The sequence below is a fragment of the Anomaloglossus baeobatrachus genome, chromosome 10 (genome assembly GCF_048569485.1).
Source record: "Anomaloglossus baeobatrachus isolate aAnoBae1 chromosome 10, aAnoBae1.hap1, whole genome shotgun sequence".
In the NCBI taxonomy this organism is placed as follows: Eukaryota; Metazoa; Chordata; class Amphibia; order Anura; family Aromobatidae; genus Anomaloglossus; species Anomaloglossus baeobatrachus.
Genome location: NC_134362.1, coordinates 12,368,516 through 12,390,703, shown reverse-complemented (window position 1 = coordinate 12,390,703; position 22,188 = coordinate 12,368,516). Strand labels below are relative to the sequence as shown.

Sequence of the window (22,188 nt, the reverse complement as noted above, 5' to 3'; positions counted from 1 at the left end):
ACGTCATTTCCGGTGCTTTATATTCATGGATAAGCGGCGCCTGTAGTGTCTGTGAGCCGCTTATCTGCCGGTTCAGTGTCTGATATGTTCATAATTAAGAGCAGGAAATGTTAGAAAATTAAGAACCCCCCGGCTCGCCCCTAGTGATGAGCGAGGAGCCGTCCTGCCGCTTCTCCTTCAGCCCGGGCCGTTGTCTCTTGATCCGGTGACGTCTTCGTAGTCGCAGATAGAATGTCTTGGATCTGGATCGGCGTCTGATGAAGCAGATTGTGGAGATGCCACAGGCCGAGGTGACAGCTGGGCTCTAATTCCCCGCATTCTGCTCCTTACAATCCTTTTAGAAGATTCTGTACATCTTGTCTGGCTGATATCTGCGAGAGCCGAATGTCTTCTAATATAGGAGCCCTCAATACGGGGCCCCGGGTGGGTTTAGGGTCCCAGACGTTGTGTTAATTCTATATGAGCTCCTTCCTTACCAAACATTAGAGCGGAAGGGAGGGGTTTTTTTTTTTTTTTTTTTGCATCCCTAATACCTGAAAAACAAGAAGACAGAGAAGGGGCCGAACGTCTTACCCCTTATACTCGAGCTTCTTTATATGCATCTCATGCACTTTATATCTCTTCTACTTTATACTTGTATCCTTAAAGTGCACCAATCACCAGGATTTGCCTATATAACCTAAAGCCAGTGCTATACTGGCACTATCAGGCTGATTCTATACATACAGTGCTATACTGGCACTATCAGGCTGATTCTATACATACAGTGCTATACTGGCGCTATCAGGCTGATTCTATACATACAGTGCTATACTGGCACTATCAGGCTGATTCTATACATACAGTGCTATACTGGCACTATCAGGCTGATTTTATACATACAGTGCTATACTGGCACTATCAGGCTGATTCTATACATACAGCGCTATACTGGCACTATCAGGCTGATTCTATACATACAGTGCTATACTGGCACTATCAGGCTGATTCTATACATACAGTGCTATACTGGCACTATCAGGCTGATTCTATACATACAGTGCTATACTGGCACTATTAGGCTGATTCTATACATACAGTGCTATACTGGCACTATCAGGCTGATTCTATACATACAGTGCTATACTGGCACTATCAGGCTGATTCTATACATACAGTGCTATACTGGCACTATCAGGCTGATTCTATACATACAGTGCTATACTGGCACTATCAGGCTGATTCTATACATACAGTGCTATACTGGCACTATCAGGCTGATTCTATACATACAGTGCTATACTGGCACTATCAGGCTCATTCTGTATGTATAGAATCAGCCTGATAGTGCCAGTATAGCACTGTATGTATAGAATCAGCCTGATAGTGCCAGTATAGCACTGTATGTATAGAATCAGCCTGATAGTGTCAGTATAGCACTGTATGTATAGAATCAGCCTGATAGTGCCAGTATAGCACTGTATGTATAGACTCAGCCTGATAGTGCCAGTATAGCACTGTATGTATAGAATCAGCCTGATAGTGGCAGTATAGCACTGTATGTATAGACTCAGCCTGATAGCGCCAGTATAGCCCTGTATGTATAGAATCAGCCTGATAGCGCCAGTATATCACTGTATGTATAGAATCAGCCTGATATCGCCAGTATAGCACTGTATGTATAGTATCAGCCTGATAGTGCCAGTATAGCACTGTATGTATAGAATCAGCCTGATAGCGCCAGTATAGCCCTGTATGTATAGAATCAGCCTGATAGTGCCAGTATAGCACTGTATGTATAGAATCAGCCTAATAGCGCCAGTATAGCACTGTATGTATAGAATCAGCCTGATAGTGCCAGTATAGCACTGTATGTATAGAATCAGCCTAATAGCGCCAGTATAGCACTGTATGTATAGAATCAGCATGATAGTGCCAGTATAATACTGGCTTTAGCTTATATAGGAAAATACTGGTGATTGGTGCACTTTAAAAGGGACTGTCAAGGCAATTATTTAAAAAAACAAACAAAACACTCCGCGTGATGTAAAATGATACAAGAAGCAATCTCTCTTTATACCTTCCCTGCTGCTCCTGTTCACACTGTGTCTATCGCTCATCGGTATTCTGCACCTGTGTTGCCCCCATCTTTATCATAGGGGGCCGGCTGTATCCTGCTGTTTGATCTGTTGACTAATGGCTGTTTTTGGTGATTTTTTTCTGATTTCTCTGGAATTTATGTCCTTTTCTGGCGTGGATGGTAGCGGCAGCAGCAGATCAGCAAACCGTCACGGCACTGAAATATAAATCAATGTCAGCCACAACACTAAGGGACCAGAGAACTAGGAACATAACTAACTTGTTGCCCAGGCACCTCCCATAGGGGAAAGATGCCTTAAGTACTTGCAAGATCTTAGGTAACCTGAGAGGCACTTCCAGGTCAGGGTATGCTGGTCCTTTAAGAAAAGGAGCGTGGTCGTGTGCGTACGTTTCGGGCAGAACCAGGAAGCCTGTGGGGAGTACACAGGCTCTGGGAGACAGCAGCATGGACCGGGACGGGGCAGCCATCTCATGACGTCTGGGCAGGTGAGAGGACCGACATCCCCGCTGGGGGAGGGGGCAGGACAGCGCGGGGCCGTTACACATGCGCAGCACTTACAGGCCCTTTCTTGTAAGGAATTGGCCGCTCACATCTTGCACAAATGGGTCCAGAAAGACGGAGACTCTTTCCTCAGTCCTCGCTTTCAGTAAAAAAGGGAGAAGGGTCTGAGTGAGTGACCACTTTGTGTCCATTTAGCTGTATTTGTTATGGTATCACACATGCTTGGATACCGCAGGTTCCTGATATCCTACACATGCATCTAGCAGGTGCGCGGCGCCTTGCTCCCCTCCCCCGCCCCAGTTTGATCATGCGATCCCCATTCACCTGCCCTCTGGTGACCTGCGTACAACCTCGCTTCCTCAGCTGCAGTATCTGCACAGACACATCCTCCTGGCTCTGTGCTCACAGCGTATCGGCGAGGGCGGGCGGCCGTTTCAGCAGGTGCCGCTCTATAACTCCCAATCTATGGATCATTCTATCCCCAGGGCTATTTAAACAGGATTTCTTACAACCGGGGCTATAAAATAATTACATTGTTTCTTTTCAACTTCGCCGCCACATTCCTGAGAAACTTGTATCTTTTCTTCTAGTGGCGGTATTATATTAATAGTGGCGGTTCAACGTCACCGACCCGTGACCACACCAGTCAGAAGACCCCACCGATCACAGGAGACCACCCATTCCTGCACCGCATTAGTGCCGCCTGAATTTACACCAGATCCATTTGCTGCAGATTCTATTCTTCGCATCGGTGGATGCGATTCTGCAAATCTGATCCGCGTTCTGCCGAAATTTACTGCAAACGTGATGGGCGCTGAAAACCCATCCGTCACTTCCGCTGCTGATTTGTCACAGTTTGGTTGCTGATTTTCCTCATTGACCTCAAGAAGGAAGAAAATAGTTATTATCAAATTTGGAAGCCGTCAATCGTTCCTGCAGATTCCCAAGGGAATGAATATTCCTTATGGTTTCATAATAATAATAATAATTTTATTCATTTATATAGCACTATTAATTCCACAGCACCTTACATATATCGGCAACACTGTCCCCATTGGGGCTCATGATTCTTTTTTGTATTTTAGAGGGTTTTTTTACCAAATAATCTGCAGCAAATCCAGCGTGTGTGAACTTACTCCAATACTTTTTGCATTCCCGATATATATATATATATATATATATATATATATATAATGTGTATGTATATATGTATATATATATATATATATATATATATATATATATATATATATATATATATATATATATATGTATATATATAATATAATATAATATATATATAAATAAATTATATATAATATATATAATTTATTTATATATTATATTATATTATATATATACACAGTGTGTGTAAATATATAATTTTTTTATTTTTTTTTTTTACTTTTTGGAAAAACGTATTAAAATGCAGAAAACGTTTACGGTCTTGGAGAACTAAATGATTTCTCTTTTAAAGGGTTTGTACCAAGTTTATAAGTCATCTCCTATCCTGCAATATTGGGGATCATTACTGGGGGCTCAACCACTGAGATCACCCCAAATCCTGAGACTCCCGGTCTGGATGGAATTGGCCGCATGTATAGTCCTATGGATCTGCCGGAGACAGGCGAGTGCTGTTCTCGGCTATCTCTGCCCGTCCTAAAGACAATGACTCTTATACAGAGTTGCGCTCGTCCGGCCTTTGTTCTGCAGAGCCCCGGTTTTTGTTTTGATAGGAGTCCGGGGTACCAGCAGTTGCCCCCCCACCCCCTTTGGCAGTCAGCATTCTTCTATGTATAGGAGATAACTTATAAACGTGATACGAGCCCTTTAAACTGAAACTAGATGGCAGCGTTGAACTCGACGCAATCTGTGCTGATGAAGATCGCATTGTTTCGCTTATATGGATCCAGCGGGTGAAATACAGTGGGGAAAAAAAGTACTTAATCCGCCTCCAATTGTGCAAGTTCTCCGGCCTGTAATTGACATCAGAGGTGACCACAACCATGAGAGACAAAATGAGAAAACAAATCTAGAAAATCACCACCTCTGATTTGGAAGATTTTTTTTGCAAATTATGGTGGAAAATAAATATTTAGTCACCTAAAATATGCAATATTACTGGCTCTCACAGACCTGTAACTTCTTCTTTAAGAGGCTCCTCTGTCCTCCACTCATTACCTGTAGTAATGACCCCTGTTTGAACTTGTTATCAGTATAAAAGACACCTGTCCAAAACGTCAAACAGTCACACTCCAAACTCCACTATGGTGAAGACCAAAGAGCTGTCGATGGACACCAGATGCAAAATTGTAGCCCTGCACCAGGCTGGGAAGACTGAATCTGCAATTGGCAAGCAGCTTGGTGTGATGAAACAAACTGTTGGAGCAATAATAAGAAAATGGAAGGCATACAAGGCCACTGATAATATCCCACAATCTGGGGCTCCACGCAAGATCTCACCCCGTGGGGTCAAAATGATCACACGAACGGTGAGCAAAAATCCCAGAACCACATGGGGGACCTAGTGAATGACCTGTATAGAGTTAGGACCATCGTAACAAAGGATACTATCAGTAACACACTATGCCACCAGGGACCCAGATCCTGCAGTGCCAGACGTGTTCCCCTGCTTAAGCCAGTACATATCCAGGCCTGTCTGAAGTTTGCTAGAGAGCATTTGGATTATCCAGAAGAGTATTGGGAGAATGTCATATGCTCTGATGAAACCAAAGAAACACAACTTGCCGTGTTTGGAGGAGACAGAATGCTGAGTTACATCCAAAGAACACCATACCTACTGTGAAGCATGGGGGTGGCAACATCATGCTTTGGGGCTGTTTATCTGCAAAAGGACCAGGACGACTGATCCGTGTACATGAAAGAATGAATGGGGCCATGTATTAGGAGATTTGGAGTGAAAACCTCTTTCCATCAGCATGGGCATTGAAGATGAAACATGGCTGAGTCTTTCAGCATGATAATGATCCCAAGCACACCACCAGGGCAACAAAGGAGTGTCTTCATAAGAAGCACATGAAGGTCCTGGAGTGGCCTAGCCAGTCTCCAGACCTCAACCCCATAGAAAACCTTTGGAGGGAGTTGAAAGTCCGTGTTGCCCAGCGACAGACCCAAAACATCACTGCTCTAGAGGAGATCTGCATGGAGGAATGGGCCAACATACTACCAACAGTGTGTGCCAATATACCACCAACAGTGTGTGCCAACCTTGTGAAGACCGAAAATGCTTCACCTCTGTCATTGCCAACAAAGGATATAGAACAAAATATTGAGATGAACTTTTGTTATTGACCAAATACTAATAATCTCTAAATCAGAGGCGGTGATTTTCTGGATTTGTTTTCTCATTACGTCTCTCATAGTTGTGGTCACCTATTACCTATTACAGGCATATCTCATCTTTATAGGGGGAGAACTTGCACAATTGGGGGCTAAATAAATACTCCCCCCCCCCCCCCCCCACTGTAAGTATTGAACACGTCACCAGTTTTCTACATAAAAATATTTCTAAAGCTGCTATTAACATGAATTTCAAACCAGATGTCAGTAACAACCCATCCAATCCACACAGACAAAGATATCAAACCACTGATGTCCATAAATTGAGTTATGTGTAATAATGAGAAATGGTACAGGGAAAAAAAAAAAGTATTAAAAGAGAAGTGCAAAAAGCCCTGGAAAGTCCTGACATCAGGAATTAGAAAGCAATCCTGCCATATAGTGAAAAATAATATCAGTTGGTTCAACTGATTAATTACCAAGGTGGCACACAAGAAACATCTCATGATGGGTAAAACCAGTGAGCTGTCTCAAGACCTTCACAGACTTATTGTAACAGACCATATTGATAGCATTGGTTACAGATGGATGTCTAAACTACTGACGGTTACAGTGAGCGCCGTTGGGACCATAATCCGGGAGTAGAAAGAACATGAGGGTAGCTTTTACATTACAATGTATCCATGTTCACAGACAGAGAGTAGAGCGGTGTGCGCTTTATTCCCGAGGGGCATTCCTGTGCTCAGGATCGGTGGGATCCCCAATGGCAGAGCCCGCAAGTTATTAATGATTAGATAGGGGATCTGTTTACTGATGGGGATCAGCCCGGTCACCCCCGGGTGCACTATGTGGCGGTTATTGGGCAGCGCACTTCATAGGGAAGGCTCAGGAATGTTTAACCATTTCCTCAGCGGCTCGGGGCATAGCTGTGTCAGGTAGAACAATGTCTCCCCGATGACAGGCGGCGTTGTACAAATACCTGTGATGGTTTCTCTCCGCAGCCGAGCTTATGTAACTGAATGTATGATGAGTAACGTGGATTGTGCTGCTCCCACGTGCTCACATACCACGGGTCAGCGCCAGGGTACTGTCCCTCCATTCCCGCTCCCAGGTATATACCATCAATTTTGTTTGGACTCTTCCAGCAAGACTCTGCACGGACAGGACGGGCGTCCCCGCACCCCGGTGACCTCCGCCAACATCCGGCCTGACCTCTATTCTGTCTCCAGCCCCCACTCTTTATGGAGTGTGACCCGGAGGAGGGGACGGTGCCCGATGTCTGGCCGCCACAATAGAGGGACACCGCGCACCCCGCTGGGTCCTCCTGATCCAAGGCACGCAGATATCGCACAGCAGACCCTGTAGGCAGACGAGCAAAAGATGCTTTTAACTTGCTGACCTCTTCAGGCCAAACAAAACCAAAGAAAGGGGAATAAAGAGCTTTATCGGCCCGAAAGGGTCATCGCGGCACGGTGGACTGTACATTGTCAGCCACAGAGGGGTTAATACCGCAGCCTGAGGTTTTTCCAGCCTATTGTCCCTGACTATGTATTTCGGCGTGTCAGCAGATACACGGTCATGGCGTATTCTGTCGCACTGGCGCGTTTCAGGCTTCATTTTATTTGGCTGATTATTTCGGGGTCGTCCGGGGGGGATCAAACTGTTGTAAAGGCTCAGACTGGTAGAAATAAAAGGAGTAAAACGCGTCAGCCCTGATCCTGCAAGACATAGCGCCAAGATCTACTCGATCCTTAAAGGTCTCCACTTCTGTTCCATCTCATCACACCGCAAATACTGGCTCCGGCAATCTACACTGACCAATCCCCCGCACCGCCAATCTACACGCACCAATCCCCCCGCACTGGCAATCTACACGCACCAATACCCCGCACCGGCAATCTACGCGCACCAATCCCCCACACCGCCAATCTACACGCACCAATCCCCCCGCACTGGCAATCTACACGCACCAATACCCCGCACCGGCAATCTACGCGCACCAATCCCCCACACCGCCAATCTACACGCACCAATCCCCCCGCACTGGCAATCTACACGCACCAATACCCCGCACCGGCAATCTACGCGCACCAATCCCCCACACCGCCAATCTACACGCACCAATCCCCCCGCACTGGCAATCTACACGCACCAATACCCCGCACCGGCAATCTACACGCACCAATCCCCCACACCGCCAATCTACACGCACCAATCCCCCCGCACTGGCAATCTACACGCACCAATACCCCGCACCGGCAATCTACACGCACCAATCCCCCACACCGCCAATTTACACGCACCAATCTCCCACACCGCCAATCTACACGCACCAATCCCCCGCACCGCCAATCTACACGCACCAATCCCCCGCACCGGCAATCTACACGCACCAATCCCCCACACCGCCAATCTACACGCACCAATCCCCCGCACCGCCAATCTACACGCACCAATCTCCCGCACCGCCAATCTACACGCACCAATCCCCCCGCACTAGCAATCTACACGCACCAATAACCCGCACCGGCAAACTATGCGCACCAATCCCCCACACCGCCAATCTACACGCACCAATCCCCCGCACCGCCAATCTACACGCACCAATCCCCCGCACCGCCAATCTACACGCACCAATCCCCCGCACCGGCAATCTACACGCACCAATCTCCCGCACCGCCAATCTACACGCACCAATCTCCCGCACCGCCAATCTACACGCACCAATCTCCCGCACCGGCAAGCTACACTGACCAATCCCCCGCACCGGCAATTTATACTGACCAATCCCCCGCACCGGCAAGCTACACTGACCAATCCCCCGCATCGGCAATCTACACGCACCAATACCCCGCACTGGCAAGCTACACTGACAAATCCCCCGCACCGGCAAGCTACACACACCAGTACCCCGCACCGGCAAGCTACACACACCAGTACCCCGCACCGGCAAGCTACACTGACCAATCCCCCGCATCGGCAATCTACACGCACCAATCCCCCGCACCAGCAAGCTACACACACCAATACCCCGCACCGGCAAGCTACACACACCAATCCCCCGCACCGGCAAGCTACACTGACCAATCCCCCGCACCGGCAAGCTACACTGACCAATCCCCCGCACCGGCAAGCTACACACACCAGTACCCCGCACCGGCAAGCTACACACACCAATACCCCGCACCGGCAAGCTACACACACCAGTACCCCGCACCGGCAAGCTACACACACCAGTACCCCGCACCGGCAAGCTACACACACCAGTACCCCGCACCGGCAAGCTACACACACCAGTACCCCGCACCGGCAAGCTACACACACCAATACCCCGCACCGGCAAGCTACACTGACCAATCCCCCGCACCGGCAAGCTACACACACCAGTACCCCGCACCGGCAAGCTACACACACCAATACCCCGCACCGGCAAGCTACACTGACCAATCCCCCGCACCGGCAAGCTACACACACCAGTACCCCGCACCAACACTTCTGGCAATACACAACCCCAATTCCCAAAAAAAAGATGGCTCCCTGTGTGATATGTAAAGAAAACAAGAAGATGTTGTATGTTTCACAGGATGATGCTAAACGGTATAATGCATAGATCGCAGCAGCACGTCCCCGCAACAGAAGAAGGTAACCGGGGAGAATCGGGTCTCCTGGAGGCCGGAGCTGTCACCGATAGGAAACATTGGAGGAAATGAAAAACTCTGGATTGAGGCGCAGCGAGAATCAGAGGATAATTGGACGGTGTGCCTCTCCCAAACGTCCAGTGACTGTCACCTCACCAATGTTTACAGACTGTCATAAGTAGAAGAGGGCACCCGGGCACAATGGTAGAAACGGAACGGGCACAGCGGAGGACAAGGACTGGGCACAACGGTGGACGCGGATCGGGCACAGCGGAGGACAAGGACTGGGCACAACGGAGGACGCGGATCGGGCACAGCGGAGGACAAGGACTGGGCACAACGGTGGACGCGGATCGGGCACAGCGGAGGACAAGGACTGGGCACAGCAGAGGACGAGAACTGGGCACAGCAGAGGACTGGGCACAATGGTGGACGTGGATCGGGCACAGCAGAGGATGAGAACTGGGCACAGCAGAGGACTAGGACTGGGTACAACGGTGGATGAGGACTGGGCACAACAGTGGACGAGGACTGGTCACAGCAGAGGTCTGGCAACAATGGTGGACGAGGACTGGGCACAGCAGAGGACTGGGCACAACAGTGGATGTAGATTGGGCAAAGCGGAGGACAACGACTGGGCACAGCAGAGGATGAGTACTGGGCACAATGGTGGATGTGGATTGGGCACAGTGGAGGACGATGACCGGGTACAACCTAGGATGAAGACTGGACATAATGGTGGACACAGACCAGGCACAACGGCGAGAGCACAGCGATGGACACGGCACTGGCACAGCAGTGGACATGGCGAGGGCACAGCGATGGATGTGGTCCTGGACAGGGACCTTGTAGTAGGAGCAGCCCTCAACCCGGCTTCCACCTCCCATTTTGTAGGGTTGTATTTGGGTGATTTAACCCTTTATGTTTCACGTCCTCGTGTCTCGTTGCAGATATTTCGGGTTTTCTTATTTTTATCTTGGGAGAATTTACGTGTTTTTTTTACAATTCCTTTCGTTAGTCCTTGAGGGAAATCTTTAGTCGGAGCTGCCTTTCTTCTGAGCGTCAGTCAGGACTTGTTCCCTTGGCACAGAAGTGAGCAGGGCTTTTGTCGGGGAGGTGCCTGGCATCTTATGACCTTTTATGTTACTTGTCTACAGGTTTTTGTGATTGCTTAAACGTTTCTCCTGCCCTGGCAGAGCGCCCAACCCTAATTTTAAAACAGCCGGAGACAATGGCCCTCATTGAGATGTGTCTCTCTGTTTGGAGTAGGGGCAGCCGCAGAGACCACGCTATACATACAATGCTTGTGTTTCAGGTCTGACCGATCCCATATATCCTCAGCAGCGCAGGTGTCTAGTCACATAGGATCGGCCTCTCTAAAATAAAAGAAAGAGCGGCGCAGATCTGACATTGCTGAGTACTGAGCAGGACACATGAACCACTACCTGATAGCGAGCCTTTACTGCTGCTCACTGGCACTATTCACACACAGAGCTCACATCCAGCCTGTATTACTGGGAGAGACCTCACATCCAGCCTATATTACTGGGAGAGACGCACTGATCTCACATCCAGCTTATATTACTGGAGAGACCAGCAGAGCTCACATCCAGCCTATATTACTGGAGAGATACACAGACCTCACATCCAGCCTATATTACTGGGAGAGACACACAGACCTCACATCCAGCCTGTATTACAGGAGAGACACACAGACCTCACATCCAGCCTATATTACTGAGAGAGACACACATACTTCACATCCAGCCTATATTACTGGGAGAGACACACAGAGCTCACATCCAGTCTGTATTACTGGGAGAGACACACACACCTCACATCCAGCCTATATTACTGGGAGAGACACACACACACCTCACATCCAGCCTATATTACTGGGAGAGACACACAGAGCTCACATCCAGCCTATATTACTGGGAGAGACACACACACCTCACATCCAGCCTATATTACTGGGAGAGACACACAGAGCTCACATCCAGCCTATATTACTGGGAGAGACACAGAGCTCACATCGAGTCTATATTACTGGGAGAGACACACAGAGATCACATCCAGCCTGTATTACTGGAGAGACGCACAGAGCTCACATCCAGCCTATATTACTGGGAGAGACACACAGATCTCACATCCAGCCTATATTACTGGGAGAGACACACAGCTCACATCGAGCCTATATTACTGAGAGAGACACACAGACCTCACATCCAGCCTATATTACTGGGAGAGACACACAGACCTCACATCCAGCCTATATTACTGGGAGAGACACACAGACCTCACATCCAGCCTGTATTACAGGAGAGACACACAGACCTCACATCCAGCCTATATTACTGGGAGAGACACACAGAGCTCACATCCAGCCTATATTACTGGGAGACAAACAGAGCTCACATCCAGCCTATATTACTGGGAGAGACACACAGACCTCACATCCAGCCTATATTACTGAGAGAGACACACATACTTCACATCCAGCCTATATTACTGGGAGAGACACACAGAGCTCACATCCAGTCTGTATTACTGGGAGAGACACACACACCTCACATCCAGCCTATATTACTGGGAGAGACACACACACACCTCACATCCAGCCTATATTACTGGGAGAGACACACAGAGCTCACATCCAGCCTATATTACTGGGAGAGACACACACACCTCACATCCAGCCTATATTACTGGGAGAGACACACAGAGCTCACATCCAGCCTATATTACTGGGAGAGACACAGAGCTCACATCGAGTCTATATTACTGGGAGAGACACACAGAGATCACATCCAGCCTGTATTACTGGAGAGACGCACAGAGCTCACATCCAGCCTATATTACTGGGAGAGACACACAGATCTCACATCCAGCCTATATTACTGGGAGAGACACACAGCTCACATCGAGCCTATATTACTGAGAGAGACACACAGACCTCACATCCAGCCTATATTACTGGGAGAGACACACAGACCTCACATCCAGCCTATATTACTGGGAGAGACACACAGAGCTCACATCCAGCCTATATTACTAGGAGAGACACACACAGCTCACATCCAGCCTATATTACTGGGAGAGACACACAGACCTCACATCCAGATTATATTACTGGGAGAGACACACACAGCTCACATCCAGCCTATATTACTGGGAGAGACACAGACCTCACATCCAGCCTGTATTACTGGGAGAGACACACAGAGCTCACATCCAGCCTATATTACTGGGAGAGACACACAGAGCTCACATCCAGCCTATATTACTGGGAGAGACACAGACCTCACATCCAGCCTGTATTACTGGGAGAGACCCACAGAGCTCACATCCAGCCTATATTACTGGGAGAGACACAGACCTCACATCCAGCCTATATTACTGGGAGAGAGACACAGAGCTCACATCCAGCCTATATTACTGGGAGAGACGCACAGAGCTTACATCCAGCCTATACTACTGGGAGAGACTCACAGACCTCACATCCAGCCTATATTACTGGGAGAGACACACAGACCTCACATCCAGCCTATATTACTGGGAGAGATACACAGACCTCACATCCAGCCTATATTACTGGGAGACACACAGAGGTCACATCCAGCCTATATTACTGGGAGAGACACACAGACCTCACATCCAGCCTATATTACTGGGGGAGACACACAGACCTCACATCCAGCCTATATTACTGGGAGAGACACACAGAGCTCACATCCAGTCTATATTACTGGGAGAGACACACAGAGCTCACATCCAGCCTATATTACTGGGAGAGACGCACAGAGCTCACATCCAGCCTATATTACTGGGAGAGACGCACAGAGCTCACATCCAGCCTATATTACTGGGAGAGACGCACAGAGCTCACATCCAGCCTATATTACTGGGAGAGACACACAGACCTCACATCCAGCCTATATTACTGGGAGAGACACACAGACCTCACATCCAGCCTATATTACTGGGAGAGACACACAGACCTCACATCCAGCCTATATTACTGGGAGAGACACACAGACCTCACATCCAGCTTATATTACTGGGAGAGACGCACAGAGCTTACATCCAGCCTATATTACTGGGAGGGACACACAGACCTCACATCCAGCCTATATTACTGGGAGAGACACACAGACCTCACATCCAACCTATATTACTGGGAGAGATACACAGAGCTCACATCCAGCCTATATTACTGGGAGACACACAGACCTCACATCCAGCCTATATTACTGGGAGACACACAGAGGTCACATCCAGCCTATATTACTGGGAGAGACACACAGACCTCACATCCAGCCTATATTACTGGGAGAGACACACAGAGCTCACATCCAGCCTATATTACTGGGGGAGACACACAGACCTCACATCCAGCCTATATTTCTGGGAGAGATGCACAGAGCTCATATCCAGCCTATATTACTGGGAGAGACACACAGAGCTCACATCCAGTTTATATTACTGGGAGAGACACACAGCGCTCACATCCAGCCTATATTCCTGGGAGAGACACACAGAGCTCACATCCAGCCTGTATTACTGGGAGAGACACACAGCGTTCACATCCAGCCTATATTCCTGGGAGAGACACACAGAGCTCACATCCAGCCTATATTCCTGGGAGAGACACACAGACCTCACATCCAGCCTATATTCCTGGGAGAGACACACAGAGCTCACATCCAGCCTATATTACTGGGAGAGACACACAGAGCTCACATCCAGCCTATATTACTGGGAGAGACAGAGCTCACATCCAGCCTATATTACTGGGAGAGACACACAGACCTCACATCCAGCCTATATTACTGGGAGACACACAGACCTCACATCCAGCCTATATTACTGGGGGAGACACACAGAGCTCACATCCAGCCTATATTACTGGGGGAGACACACAGAGCTCACATCCAGCCTATATTACTGGGAGACACACAGAGCTCACATCCAGCCTATATTACTGGGAGAGACACACAGAGCTCACATCCAGCCTATATTACTGGGAGAGACACACAGAGCTCACATCCAGCCTATATTACTGGGAGACACACACCGAGCTCACATCCAGCCTATATTACTGAGAGAGACACACAGACCTCACATCCAGCCTATATTAATGGGAGAGACACACAGAGCTCACATCCAGCCTATATTACTGGGAGAGGCGCACAGAGCTCACATCCAGCCTATATTACTGGGAGAGACACACAGACCTCACATCCAGCCTTTATTACTGGGAGAGACACACAGAGCTCACATCCAGCCTATATTACTGGGAGAGACACAGAGCTCACATCCAGCCTATATTACTGGGAGACACACACCGAGCTCACATCCAGCCTATATTACTGGGAGAGACACACAGAGCTCACATCCAGCCTATATTACTGGGAGAGACACACAGAGCTCACATCCAGCCTATATTACTGGGAGAGACAGAGCTCACATCCAGCCTATATTACTGGGAGAGACACACAGACCTCACATCCAGCCTATATTACTGGGAGACACACAGACCTCACATCCAGCCTATATTACTGGGGGAGACACACAGAGCTCACATCCAGCCTATATTACTGGGGGAGACACACAGAGCTCACATCCAGCCTATATTACTGGGAGACACACAGAGCTCACATCCAGCCTATATTACTGGGAGAGACACACAGAGTTCACATCCAGCCTATATTACTGGGAGAGACACACAGAGCTCACATCCAGCCTATATTATTGGGAGAGACAGACCTCACATCCAGCCTATATTACTGGGAGAGACACACAGACCTCACATCCAGCCTATATTACTGGGAGAGACACACAGAGCTCACATCCAGCCTATATTACTGGGAGAGACGCACAGAGCTCTCATCCAGCCTATATTACTGTGAGAGGCGCACAGAGCTCACATCCAGCCTATATTACTGGGAGAGACACACAGAGCTCACATCCAGCCTATATTACTTGGAGAGGCGCACAGAGCTCACCTCCAGCCTATATTACTGGGAGACACACACCGAGCTCACATCCAGCCTATATTACTGGGAGAGACACACAGACCTCACATCCAGCCTATATTAATGGGAGAGACACACAGAGCTCACATCCAGCCTATATTACTGGGAGAGACACACAGAGCTCACATCCAGCCTATATTACTGGGAGAGGCGCACAGAGCTCACATCCAGCCTATATTACTGGGAGAGACACACAGACCTCACATCCAGCCTATATTACTGGGAGAGACACACAGAGCTCACATCCAGCCTATATTACTGGGAGAGACACAGAGCTCACATCCAGCCTATATTACTGGGAGACACACACCGAGCTCACATCCAGCCTATATTACTGGGAGAGACACACAGACCTCACATCCAGCCTATATTAATGGGAGAGAGACACACAGAGCTCACATCCAGCCTATATTACTGGGAGACACACACAGAGCTCACATCCAGCCTATATTACTGGGAGAGGCGCACAGACCTCACATCCAGCCTATATTACTGGGAGAGACACACAGAGCTCACATCCAGCCTATATTACTGGGAGAGACACACAGACCTCACATCCAGCCTATATTACTGGGAGACACACAGAGCTCACATCCAGCCTATATTACTGGGAGACACACACCGAGCTCACATCCAGCCTATATTACTGGGAGAGACACACAGACCTCACATCCAGCCTATATTAATGGGAGAGACACACAGAGCTCACATCCAGCCTATATTACTGGGAGACACACACAGAGCTCACATCCAGCCTATATTACTGGGAGAGACGCACATACCTCACATCCAGCCTATATTACTGGGAGAGACACACAGAGCTCACATCCAGCCTATATTACTGGGAGAGACACACAGACCTCACATCCAGCCTATATTACTGGGAGAGACACACATACCTCACATCCAGCCTATAGTAATGGGAGAGACACACAGAGCTCACATCCAGCCTATATTACTGGGAGAGACACACAGACCTCACATCCAGCCTATATTAATGGGAGAGACACACAGACCTCACATCCAGCCTATATTACTGGGAGAGACGCACAGACCTCACATCCAGCCTATATTACTGGGAGAGACACACAGAGCTCACATCCAGCTTATATTACTGGGAGAGACACACAGACCTCACATCCAGCCTATATTACTGGGAGACACACACAGAGCTCACATCCAGCCTATATTACTGGGAGAGGCGCACAGACCTCACATCCAGCCTATATTACTGGGAGAGACGCACAGAGCTCACATCCAGCCTATATTACTGGGAGAGACACACAGACCTCACATCCAGCCTATATTACTGGGAGAGACACACAGACCTCACATCCAGCCTATATTACTGGGAGACACACACAGAGCTCACATCCAGCCTATATTACTGGGAGAGACACACAGACCTCACATCCAGCCTATATTACTGGGAGAGACACACAGAGCTCACATCCAGCCTATATTACTGGGAGACACACACAGAGCTCACATCCAGCCTATATTACTGGGAGAGACACACAGAGCTCACATCCAGCCTATATTACTGGGAGAGACACACAGAGCTCACATCCAGCCTATATTACTGGGAGAGACACACAGACCTCACATGCAGCCTATATTACTGGGAGAGACACACAGAGCTCACATCCAGCCTATATTACTGGGAGAGGCGCACAGACCTCACATCCAGCCTATATTACTGGGAGAGACACACAGAGCTCACATCCAGCCTATATTACTGGGAGAGACACACAGACCTCACATCCAGCCTATATTACTGGGAGAGACACACAGACCTCACATCCAGCCTATATTAATGGGAGAGACACACAGAGCTCACATCCAGCCTATATTAATGGGAGAGACACACAGACCTCACATCCAGCCTATATTAATGGGAGAGACACACAGAGCTCACATCCAGCCTATATTACTGGGAGAGACGCACAGACCTCACATCCAGCCTATATTAGTGAGAGACACACAGACCTCACATCCAGCCTATATTACTGGGAGAGGCGCACAGACCTCACATCCAGCCTATATTACTGGAGAGACACACAGAGCTCACATCCAGCCTATATTACTGGGAGAGACACACAGAGGTCACATCCAGCCTATATTACTGGGAGAGACACACAGACCTCACATCCAGCCTATATTACTGGGAGAGACACACAGAGCTCACATCCAGCCTATATTACTGGGAGAGACACACAGAGCTCACATCCAGCCTATATTACTGGGAGAGACACACAGAGGTCTCATCCAGCCTATATTACTGGGAGAGACACACAGACCTCACATCCAGCCTATATTACTGGGAGAGACACACAGAGCTCACATCCAGCCTATATTACTGGGAGAGACTCACAGACCTCACATCCAGCCTATATTACGGGAGAGACACACAGACCTCACATCCAGCCTATATTACGGGAGAGACACACAGACCTCACATCCAGCCTATATTACTGGGAGAGATACACAGAGTTCACATCCAGTCTATATTACTGGGAGAGACACACAGACCTCACATCCAGCCTATATTACTGGAGAGACGCACGGACCTCACATCCAGCCTATATTACTGGAGAGACACACAGACCTCACATCCAGCCTATATTACTGGAGAGACACACAGAGCTCACATCCAGCCTATATTACTGGGAGAGACGCACGGACCTCACATCCAGCCTATATTACTGGGAGAGACACACAGACCTCACATCCAGCCTATATTACTGGGAGAGACACAGAGGTCACATCCAGCCTATATTACTGGGAGAGACGCACAGAGCTCACATCCAGCCTATATTACTGGAGAGATACACAGAGCTCACATCCAGCCTATATTACTGGGAGAGACACACAGAGCTCACATCCAGCCTATATTACTGGGAGAGACGCACAGAGCTCACATCCAGCCTATATTACTGGGAGAGACGCACAGAGCTCACATCCAGCCTATATTACTGGGAGAGACGCACAGAGCTCACATCCAGCCTATATTACTGGGAGAGACGCACAGAGCTCACATCCAGCCTATATTACTGGGAGAGACGCACGGACCTCACATCCAGCCTATATTACTGGGAGAGACACACAGAGCTCACATCCAGCCTATATTACTGGGAGAGACGCACACCGCTTCTTCAAAATCAGACTCTGAAGGTTAAAAGTACAACACAAACCCTGCTGTCCCTTGTTTGTTATTTCCGGACCCCGGCTATGGGCATCCATGTGTAATGTTTGCAGATGTGTGCAGATGGAGAGCGGTCAGAGCTGTATTTTGGCGGCGCGGTGCGTTCTGCGTTGCTCCCATGGTTTGTGAGAATTGCCGGGTGAATCATACTTATTTCTGGATGTTTTCTTCCCGGCAGCGGCTCCTCCACTGAAATTATATGTATGTGTAATGTTCCCTCCGTTCTGGGCACGGGTTACTTCTATATGTTTTTCTTGAATGTCATAACAACCTGTTTAGTGGCTGAACGCTTCCAGATGCTGGAGATTCCTGTAAACACGTCTCGCATCCAAACTCGATCTTCATTAGTTTGTTTGGCGGTATCTGTCCCGGCACCGGCAGTGATGGCGGAAAACGCGCTGGCTGAAACGCGTCTCTATATGACGGGTCTTCTGAGGTTAGGAAGGAAACCTCGCACCCACTCGTAGATTTACAGTTTTCTTTAAAGGGAATCGCTCAGGAGCTTTAGGGTCAAAAAGCAAATAAAAGTTATGCAAATGATGCTGCAAGTGCTCCAAGGGCGGGGTAGATCCCACCTGTATATGCTACCTAGCCCCACCCCTTTGTGTTTGATTAACGTCTGTCCAGCAGCGGAATTGCTGGCAGGCGCTATGTTTTCCCAGCGCAGTAATCTTTCTTCTGTGGGGAAAAACATCACTGATGTAATTCATATTCAAAGTGTTATCATGAGGACAGCTCACCTCCTCCCCTTCTCTGCACAATTACCTCTGCACAGGTCACAGAGCATGCCCAAATTACTCAATGACATGAGTCACTTGTATATAAAATACACAGTATCCTCCATTCCCATTAGGTTATGGTCACAGCTCACCTCCTCCCCTTCTCTGCACAATTACCTCTGCACAGGTCACAGAGCATGCCCAAATTACTCAATGACAGGAGTCACCTGTATATAAAATACACAGTATCCTCCATTCCCATTAGGTTATGGTCACAGCTCACCTCCTCCCCTTCTCTGCACAATTACCTCTGCACAGGTCACAGACCATGCCCAAATTACTCAATGACATGATTCACCTGTATATAAAATACACAGGATTCTCAATTCCCATTAGGTTATCGTCACAGCTCACCTCCTCCCCTTCTCTACACGATTACTCCTTCTCAGGACATAGAGCATGCCCAAATTACTCAATAACAGGGGTCACCTGTATATAAAATACATAGGATCCTCCATTCCCATTAGCTGAGGGTCACTGCTCACCTCCTCCCCCTTCCTGCATAGTTACTCCTGCGCAGGTCACAGAGCCTGCCCTAATTACTCAATAACAGGAGTCACATGTATGTAGAATACACGGGATCCACCATTCTACTTAGGTGATAGTCACAGCTCACCTCCTCCCCTTCTCTGCACAATTTCCCCTGTAAAGGTCACAGAGCTTGCTCACATTATTCAATAATAGGGGTCACCTGTTTATAAAATACATAGGATCTGCTATTCTCATTAGGTGATGGTCACAGCTCACCTCCTCCCCCTCCCTGCACAATTATCTCTGCGCAGAATGAGTATGCCTACAATATTCTCCCATTACAACCACGGCTATCACATGTATATGGATAACACAGGGCCCAGCATTAACAATACGTGATGGGGATAGCTCAGCTCCCCTCTCCTGCGTAATACCCTCTGCACAGGCCACAAACTTGGCCACCACACTCTCCTATAGAAGGCAATGGTTCACATCCTGTCTTCATTTGTTATGGTCCTCGTGTCCGCTGTAAAGCAAAACATAGTAACAGCTCGGGGAGAAGACGTCTCCATAATCAGGTAAAGAAGATAAGAAATGGATCAATATGGACGGGGGTCTGCCTTTAATGGCCACAGCTGCCTCTGCGCCTCTTCTCCAGCCGATCACCCTGACCGCCCCGCTGTAAATGTCACCTCCAGAACCGCAGAGATCCGCGACTTCATCTCTGCGTTATTTATTAGCAGAAGACATCACGATGTGAGAGATCAATAGTGATCAGATGTGACAGGAGCCCGATCCGGAGGAGGCACTGGCGGATTATCTGCCGGATCTCACTGCTGGGATCAGTAGTGATCAGATGTGACAGTAGACTGATCCGGAGGAGGCACTGGCGGGATTATCTGCATTAATAACCGGATCTCACTGCTGGGATCAATAGTGATCAGTTGTGATCTGCAGAGGAAGCCAGCACCATGTGTTTATCTCCCTACAGCGCCCCCGCAGGGGAGTCACAGCATTGCATGGCCCCCTGAGTGATGACAGGAGGATAGTCTTTTTCAATTACTTTTTTTTAGCCAAAAATGTGTACAAAATAGTTGTCATATCCCTTCACCCCGGGGGGCGTTGGTGAGCAGTGCTGCTATTTGGACTCTCTTTTCAGGTCATCATTATTAATATCCCATCCTCTCTCCGTAGTTTCACCAGCGTTTCTCAGGGGACCCACGTCCTGTTCAGAGACTTCGCCTTCGTCCAGTGCACCCCGCACAACCGAGCCTCGTTTCTCCGTCTCTTCTGGAGGTGTTTCAGGACCATTGCAAGGAATGGAGGTAAGTGTGAGCCGGCGGTGGTGGGTGAGCAGGCGGTGGGGGTGTGCAGGCGGTGGGGGCGAGGGGGCGGTGGGTGTGCAGGCGAGGGGGGCGGTGGGTGAGCCGGCGATGGGGGCGGGGGGGTGAGGCGGCGGTGGGTGTGCAGGCGGTGGGGGGCCGGGGCGGGGGCGGTGGGTTTACCCGGCGGTGGGTTTACCCGGCGGTGGGTGTGCAGGTGAGGGGGCGGCGGGTGTGCAGGCGGTGGGTGAGTCAGTGGTGGGTGTGCAGGCGGTGGGTGAGCCGGTGGTTGTGAGGGCGGGGGCGGTGGGTGTGCAGGCGGTGGGATGAGTCGGCGGTGGGGGCGGGGGGTGGTGGGTGAGCCAGTGGTGGGTGTGCAGGCGACGGGGCGACGGGTGTGCAGGCGGTGGGTGAGCCAGCCGTGGGTGTGCAGGCGAGGGGGCAGTGGGTGAGCCGTTGGTGGGTGTGGGGGCGGGGGCCGGTGGGTGTGGGGGCGGGGGCCGGTGGGTGAGCCGGCGGTGGGGGGGGCGAGGGCGAGGGGGCGGTGGGTGTGCAGGCGTTGGGGGCAAGGGGGTAGTGGATGTGCAGGCGGTCAGTGAGACGGCGGTGTGTGTGCAGGCGGAGGGGGCAGTGGGTGTGTTGGCAGTGGCTGAGCCGGTGGTGGGTGTGCAGGCAGTGGGGGTGTAGGGGCGGTGGGTGAGGCGGTGTGCGGGTGGTAGGTGAGCTGGCAGTGGATCTGCTGGCGGTGGGTGTGCTGGTGGTGGATGAGCTGGTGTGCGGGCAGTGGGTGAGCCAGCGGGGGGGTGATCCGGCGGTGGGTGAGCCGGCGGTGGGTGTGCTGGTGGTGGGTGAGC

At 49.5% G+C, this 22,188-nt stretch overlaps 1 protein-coding gene across 3 annotated transcripts in view; it reads left to right on the top strand.

Moving 5' to 3' along the window:
- CSTPP1 (centriolar satellite-associated tubulin polyglutamylase complex regulator 1) overlaps positions 1 to 22,188 on the top strand; it is a 149,081-nt gene that overhangs the window by 79,030 nt on the left and 47,863 nt on the right. For all 3 annotated transcript variants that reach the window (XM_075325524.1, XM_075325526.1, XM_075325527.1), the window contains exon 3: positions 21,207 to 21,337. In XM_075325524.1, the coding sequence (XP_075181639.1) occupies positions 21,207 to 21,337 (131 nt within the window). The remainder of the gene's footprint in view (positions 1 to 21,206; positions 21,338 to 22,188) is intronic.